Source organism: Melampsora larici-populina, assembly GCF_000204055.1.
Source record: "Melampsora larici-populina 98AG31 unplaced genomic scaffold MELLAscaffold_14, whole genome shotgun sequence".
In the NCBI taxonomy this organism is placed as follows: Eukaryota; Fungi; Basidiomycota; class Pucciniomycetes; order Pucciniales; family Melampsoraceae; genus Melampsora; species Melampsora laricis-populina.
Genome location: NW_006768778.1, coordinates 650,253 through 658,779, shown reverse-complemented (window position 1 = coordinate 658,779; position 8,527 = coordinate 650,253). Strand labels below are relative to the sequence as shown.

Below are 8,527 nucleotides of genomic sequence, written 5' to 3'. Positions count from 1 at the left end.
GTTATCTGCTTACCTCTTACATCATTAAATCATGTGTCTTTAGGGGTTGAACCGGTGCGGACCATGGCATATCCCCAGATTGGGAAACAATTTGTTGAGCGGGAAAATGGACTCTTGTATTTGAATGCGGTTGCGCGCCATCAAGGTTATGTTTTATCAACCAAGAGCCACAAGACGAACGATCAAGGTGGTATCATCCGGACATATCTCAAATGTTCAAAGGCAAGTAGCCATGTGAAGATCAAACCGTCTCTCAAAACCGATGATTCTAAGGACCCCATCAAATCTCGATCGTCTTCGTCAAAAAAAACCGGTTGCACCTTTGAGGTGTCCCTGAACTTCCATGCTTCCAAGGGACGCTGGATTGTCACCTCAGACGGAATCAAGCACCCTCTCAAGAATGCTCATAATCACCCCGCCTTCAACGACCCCTCTGATGAAAGCCGGTATCGACAAATTGGACCCGAGAACGATCAGAAGGTGGCTCTATTTACTTCAGCAGGATGCCGACCTCGCCAGATTCGCACTCTTCTTGACGTGCCTCCTGGGTCAAAACCCCTGGTTCGAGATATTTATAATGCCCGTGCACGCCACAAGAAGACATGGCTCAATGGCAGAACACCAATCCAAGGTTTACTCGATCTCGTCACTGATCTCAACTGGGCGTTTCGGACCGTTACCTCACCAACTGGAGTCCTTCAATCGTTTTTTTTGCTTCCCCTGACGCTATTTGCCTCACTCGACGATTTCCAACTGTCCTCGGAATCGACTGCACCTACAAAACCAACCGTTTCAACTTGCCTCTCTTACACATCGTCGGGACTACGAACAGTCATAAGTCCTTTACTGTCGCGTTGTGTTTTATGCACAATGAAGTTGAAGAACAATATGAATGGGCTTTGAATCAACTGAAGGCTATCATATTCGATTCAAATGACTCAGCTGGTAACACCTCTATTCGGCAACCGAAGACTTTTGTCACCAATGCTGAACCGGCTCTATTCAATGCCATTGGGAAAGTTTTCCCCGATTCTAGTCATATGCTGTGCATATGGCACATAAATGAAAACATCGGTAGGAACTGCAAGAAAGAATTAGGATCCGAGTGGGACAACTTCATTGCAGCATGGAACCAATTCTGTTTTTCATCGACTGCTCCGGACTACGACAGAAATTTGAAAGTAGTGACTGATATCGCTAAAAAACACAACATCCTTACATACCTCGAACGAACTTGGCTTGATCGAACGAACAAATTTGTCCTCCTATTCACCTCTTCGACTCCACACTTTGGCAATTCATCTACCTCACGAGTCGAAGGGAGCCATTTTGGCCTGAAATCGTTTATTGAAAGCAAGAACAGTGATTTCTTGACCTGTTTCAACGCTTTCAAACGCCACGGGGAGCATCAATTCAACGAGATCACTGTTTCTTCAGGCATTGAACGTGGTAAGACTCTTCAAGATGTCCCAGACTTTCTAGAAAACCTCCACGGTCACATTACTCATTTCGCGATCCAGAAGATAAAGGAACAACTCGATTTACTCTCACAGCCACATTACAACACAACTTGCACTGGCACTTTTCGAACTAGTTGGGGATTGCCCTGTTCACATGACATCGCCTCTGAACGCAACACATCCAAATTCCTATCTCTCAATCATGTTCACGATCAATGGCGATTGGGCATGGACATCCCTCCGGAATCTCGCGAAGGACTTGAGACTGCTGCCCGTCTGAAATTCGACTCATTACTTTCACTGCCAGAACAATCACTCAGGAAGATTTATGAAGAGATAAACTTAATGAAGACCGGTCGATTTGCTCTAGTACCTATCTTACCCCCCGTTGTCAAGGTCAACAATCGTGGTTGTCCACGAACCGATACTCAAAAGCCTGCTACGTCTAAATATGGCCGTTACAAGTCAAAGCATGAAGTCGAAGAAGCCAAGAAGAAAAAGGTCAGCAAATGTAGTATTTGTAAACAGAGCGGACACACTAGGACCACATGCCCTAAACGTGAAATACCTGCTGAAGATCACGGTGCCGACTCCAAAAGCGAAGATCTTGAGTATGTTGAAGATGAAGATCTGGATGTAGAACAAGATGATATTGAAAAGAACAACTCAAAGGATGAAGTCAAAGAAGCCAAGAAGAAACGGGTCAACAAATGTAGTATTTGTAGACAGAGTGGTCACACTCGGACCACATGCCCTAAACGTGATGTTCCTGATGAAGATGACGAAATTGAAGTGAATCAGAATGTTAAAGATGAAGATAGGGAGATTGGAAGAGAAGATATTGACTTGATTGTAAAGGAATTTGAAGAAATTGAAAAGGAATTTGAAGAGAACAACAAGAATATTCAACAGACAAACAACGGAACAATTGATGCGATTGAAGATAATAGTGAAGATTCACTTCTTCCCAACCTGTGGAACGAATCAGATGATGGCAAAGTCCTGTGTCCGTTTTGTGACGAAGAAATGCCCCCTAACCCTTCAAAGAAACTCTTGAAGATGCAAGCGGAACTTATTGTGATGCCTGATGCGACAAAGGGTATTGGTCGCCCAGGTGCAATACATCTACCGGTGAATATTTTCTTTTTGATATACAAATGACTCCTTTTTTATTAACATTTTCTCTCTCTAGTGGCTTCAAAGGGCATCTTTCTGTGAACTCCACGATGCGGAACGCGATGTCATACCTCATGGTGTTAGTCAAGGATGGCCAACATCAATTGACTTTGAATTACTTGAAAGGTATGTTTCATCTACGTTTTTCGAGTCTACTTAAGCCAGGACACTGATATCTATTGTTTTTGAAAACAGCCGCATAGACAAGCATGTCAACATTCTTTTGAAAATCATCAAGCAAAAGACGCGATCAGATTACTTGAAACTCGCAAGAGAGGGACGTAAAACTGGTGTCCGGATGAGTGTGGCCGCGCAGTTTGATGGGTTTGAGGTGGAGCAACCTGGATAGTAAGTCCACCAAATCAATTTGTTTAAGCGCTGATTTTGGATCACTGACCCTTTGATCTCTCAGCTATGGATACAAAGGGCTAGAAGTTATTGTTTTGAAGCTTGAGCGGCTCTTTTTATCTGAATCATCAAAACACCCTCTCACCAATGAACTTGCCGCACCTCTTACACCTGATGACTACATCAAATCTGTCCTCGTTCCTGAAGTCAGCCTATGTTTGATTTCCGAGGATCTTGGGGTACCTCGAAACAATCCTAAGGTCAAAGCAACTCTTGAAGCAAGTCGAAAATTTGGAACAATGGTCTTTCCGGTCGACATGGATTTTGAGGAAGAGGACAAGGTCGAGAATGAGATCGAGGCCAAGGAGGAGGATACTTGGCTTGTGAAAAGCGGTCTTCACACTTCCAAGAATCAAGCAATATTGAATCAACTTCCAGCCCATATTGCGCCGTACATCCAATCGATCCATGATCCTCCACCATTTGGTAATTGTGGATTCTATGCCATCGCAGCATTGATGGACAACTTTTCAAATGACGCCTACCTTGTGATCCGTAAAAAACTTCAAGCTGAACTCACTCTGAACGCCCAAGATCATGTCAAGTTGTTATCCACACCTTCCAAGCGACCACGGAGAAACACAAAGATTCAACAATCGTTGGCGGAAACATTTGTAAAAGAAATAATGGGTTGGCTTGATCATGAGGGTATCTCTTGCACCGATGCATACTGGTTGAGAATGCCAACACTGGGCTTTGTTATTGCCAGTGCATTTGATCGGCCAGTGATCCTTTTCACTCCGTCTAGAAGCAGCTGTTACAGCTTCTTCCCATATCGAACACCTCCCAACAATCAATCTCCAATAGTACTAGCATTTGTGAACAATCATCATTTTGTCAGTTTAGGTGTTGGGCATGATTTGGTGCCGTATCCTGAAGTTTATGGGCGGGTTTTGAATTCAGAAGTGCTTAATAGCACTCAGATACCGCAATGGGTCCAGGCTTTCCACAAAGAGTTGGAAGTGTGGGAAAATCTTAGTTTAGTTTGATATCACATTGGCTGTTTTGTGTGCGATTCAATCTTTGTCTATTATGTCTTGTTGTTTTTGGTTTATTTGTGGTGAAATAAACAATGCGTTTAAATAAACACGGCTTCTACAATACATTAAGGACCCACAAACAATGAGAGTGAGATGAGAACTATGAGAACTTGTACTTCTATCTACAATTATTTGAGATTTAAAACCGGGCGGCATCATGCTTACCGCCCGGGCGGTATCCGACAAGGGGGTGTTGGGTTTTTTCATTCCGGGCGGTAAATAGTGGTTTCCCCAGGGACAGATCAGAAATTCCTTGAACAGGCATCTAAATGAGTTCAAGATGGTTTAACATCCAGTGTTTTTTTCATCCAGGAAACAAGAGCTGTTTGGCTCCCCCTGAACAGGTTCTGGCACGTCTCAAAACAATTGAAAAGTGGAATGTGTCTGTCATTATTGATCATAGTTTGGGAACATGCCACTTACCCCCTGGTTTACACAATAAGTAGTGCATGTGTGTATATGGAATGCCCTAGCAAACTCAGAACCTTTCTGATTAGGAAAGACTGTAGGTTTCTTGAGGTTAACCCTAGCCGTGAGGGCTGAGGGGGTGGGACAAACCGGCCTTGTAGATGGGGAGCTCTGCATGGTGTGCTAGGCATCCCATCTACTACACCGTAACTTCCTTCTGGTAGTTAAACAAGGAAGGTCAGTCACCCACTACATACACCTTGTCTGTTCCCTGTTAGCACATCAATGTGCACACACAAAATACATTTCACAGAAATTATGTATAGCCTTTGAACTTCAGCAATAAAGACAGCTGTCCCTTTGAAAAATTTGGACATTCATCAGAGATAGACAGTCTTATCAGAGTCAGCACAACATTTTATCTGACAACACAAGGTACTAAACACACACAGATTGATCATTGTCTTCTTTGGCAAACTCCTCTGTTTCTTTGACCTGCAGTCCTGAATACACTTTCATACAACAAGACCCACCTAATGTTTTTGTCTCATGGTCACTTTGTAATTTGTTAAAAATTCTGAAATTGAAATGTGTGCTGTCATTGTTACAGCCGTTCCAACAATTAACGGCAGAACTCTTTGATTGTGTGTCACTCTCGAGGTTAAATTTAGAGAGGTCAAAACTGGATTAAACCCAGTTTTGCACACAAATGAACAAGGAGGCCTGGGAGACCTGTCACTTTGAGCCGGCTTTAACTAGTTTTTGACTTTTAGATTAAATTTGGATGCAACAGACCAATGAAGATTTCTGCCGATAATTGTTGGAACGGCTGTATATTCCAAGCAATAAATCCAAATAGTTGTTGACTGGAGTTTCCCGCATACCCAACTCACTACATATTGATACAAAACTATCTCAGATCTGACCAAGACTTGTGATAGATGCCAAGCCTCACAAAGCTTTGGTTCCCAAAATCTCTTCCCAGTTTTGTGTAATTAAGCTGCAGGTACTTTCTCCATGTTCACATTGCCCGCTGTACTCCCCTTGATATGTGATTAGACTCAAATGATGAAGTGATATAAAGACCATGTTTCTTCCATGTGTTGCCTATGAGCAGACTTTGTTTGTACTCCTGCTAAAGTTTGATAAAAAAAGCTTTCATTACCTTCTTATAGAACTATGTCACAAATGCTAAGTCTATTGTACAAACCCCCTTGAATTCAAACAAAGGGTCTCAAGAGATGGTCTTGTAGCATCCATCAAAGTGATGCACTTGGCACATACATACTGCAAATATGAGATGACTCATGTACAATACATGTGTGTACTTGTTGTGTGCAATTTAATTTTGAAGTATAAATAACTGATATGTTCAAACCTCTTCTCTCAGTCAATTATCCAAAGAAATCTTTAAACATGAATGTTTTGAGACTCAAAGTTATTACCTCTTCCACCATCCCTGTCAGGGTTTGAGCAAAATAATTGTTCAAACACTTCCCAGTTAGAGCCCGACTTCCTTACTGGAATGATATTCGAGTGACAGATTTGACCAACTCTGTGCAAACTGGTGTTCTCATGAGCCCAAACCCTTGTGATGAGCTTGAATTAGACCTAATCTGCTGGGGACTTAATCATTTCTTGTTCAAATGGGAAGCCACAATGGAAGAGCATGTAAATTATTTGGCCCAACAAGCATCCTGGAAGCTGTTTTATAAAACCTTCAAAACCCTTTATGACAAATTTACAAGCAAGGAAGATGTTCTTAGGCATGATATTTTTATGTCAGTCTTTGAAGCTCAGTTCAAACATTTATTGTTGATGTATCAAGATGAATTAAATATCAAAGGATTCCTTGACCATCATTACATGGTAGTGGGAAAAAAATAATAGAATGAACATGGAATTGTTGTTGGAGATGAATCCATTGAAAATTGTAACAAAATTTGACACTAAAGAAAAATTTGTGCTATGGCCAAAAGAAACCCCACACACACCTTGGTGTTTACAAAGCACCAGCAATGAGGTTTCTTGAAAGTTTAGGCCCAAACAAGAAGGCTGTTCTGGATTTCAAAGGGTGTTTTATCACTGGCCAACAACTTAACAACTCCATGGCTATGCACAGCTAAGGACACATTTTCATTGGCTGATTTGAGTTGTTTACTGGTGTTGTTGATCCTCATGAGGGAGGATAGATAAAAGAATCTGATCTTGACTTTGAGCATTTGACAAGTTGCTCCTGTGTCAAGAATTAGAGCCCAATCTTGAGAAGAAGAACAAGAAACCAAGACTGAAGCACTTATATCTCCAGGTCTTCCTCAAATCTCAAAGGAGAAGCTAAGCAATGTGGAACCTCAGATTCACTTGACTTAATTTCTGTTATCACACAGCCAAAAACCCCATTTGAGTCATAGATTCCTCTTTTGGGGGCACAGACAAGGGTGCATGAGAGGCTTAGTTAAGCAGACAAGATCAGTCAAGTTGATATGAATTTTCTAATTCCATAAGACAGAGCTCGGGGTAGGTATGGGCCATGGTTTAGATCTGGGTGAGAGCTTGATACAAAAAAAACTTGCTATTCCCTTGGTTTGCCCAACAACATCATCAACTTCAATCACCCAGCTCAATTGCTAGATCATCTACAACACCCCAAACTGAATCCAATCAGCTGAGCTTTCTCATATTCAATAGCTTGGATTCAATGGCTCATCAATGTGAAGCCCAATGCACATCCTGGAAGGAGTTTAATCTAATCCATCTTCTTGTGATTGTAATCAAAGGCTGAACAACCTTCATTAACCTTTGAATGTCTTGAAGACAACTACAGTGTCTTTTTTTCTTTTTTTCTTTTAAGAAAATTACCGTGCTGGTGCGCCGTCACTCCCAAACCCCGCAACAAGATCTTCTGAGCACTTTCAGGTGTTGAAGTCTGATCAACTTTGATTGTTAAAACAAATCATCAATTCTTTTACTTATGCTGCACCTACACACAATCTATCTTTCCATATGCTTATAATGTTAAAAAAATGATTTTTATAATAAAAAAAAAGAGAAAGAATAAAAAGTAACCAGTTTGTTTTGTGGTAAATCATATTAAGGTCTACAAAGAATCATTAAGATTAATAAACTAGGTAAATGAATCAAACTAGCCCAAAACAATTTCTTAGCTTCTAAATCTTTCGAATAATGTTTTTTTCCATTCTTATTCTGATTCATAAACCAACCCAAGCATTTAATCCAAACCGAAGCTGAATCTAAAGAAGACCACCAAAACCTAAAAGCCGGTAAAGATAAATAAAGATTAGGAATCAAACTAAGGTAAGCAAAATACCAATTCGAAAGTTCATAAACCGGTATAAGATAACTACATAAAGGAAAACATAATAAAGAATATCTTAAGGAAACTTTAGAATTCAAATAAGGATTTAAACTTGATGACATCATATAACCTGCTTTCACATAATCTCTTCTGATCGTATGAGACAAAGCATTGAAATGAGGAAATTGCCAAACGTATAATAAGATGGGAATAAGCCAAGAATGAAGTTGAAACAACGCATTCCAAGAATTTAGATGACCAGCAGCTGAGATTGATCCGATTAAGGGTGGTAAAGCTCCCACTATAGATCCGATCCAAGTATTGAGAATCGAGATCCGCTTTAAAGGTGTATAAATCAACACATATGTCAAGATGGTGATCATGGAAATGTAAGATGCAATCGGATTCACAACGAAGTATAGAATGCTGGTTCCCGAAAGAGCAGAGAGGAGAGCAAAGGTAGTAGCATGACCACTTGAGATCAATTTCCGTACCATCGGTCTATTTCTTGTTCTATTCATTTGAGCATCCATAGGAGATTCTAAGATTTGATTAAACGTATTTGCCGAAGCAGAAGACAAAAAAGTGCCCAAGGCCGTCGATAATAAGATGGTGATTTGATGTGATTGGTTTATGAGATCGGTGGTAGGGTTCGGGTAAACTGCGTAACTTGACATGGTCGTTAAGACTATTAAGATCGATAGTCTTGATTTTGATAA

At 40.8% G+C, this 8,527-nt stretch overlaps 1 protein-coding gene across 1 annotated transcript; it reads right to left on the bottom strand.

Moving 5' to 3' along the window:
- Nucleotides 1-7,594: 7,594 nt before the first annotated feature.
- MELLADRAFT_26282 (uncharacterized protein) lies at nucleotides 7,595-8,527 on the bottom strand (the record flags this gene model as incomplete). The annotated part of the gene is made up of 2 exons (XM_007408873.1): nucleotides 7,595-7,651; nucleotides 7,733-8,527. Coding segments are annotated over 2 exons (852 nt in total), but the record flags the coding sequence as incomplete, so codon positions are not given.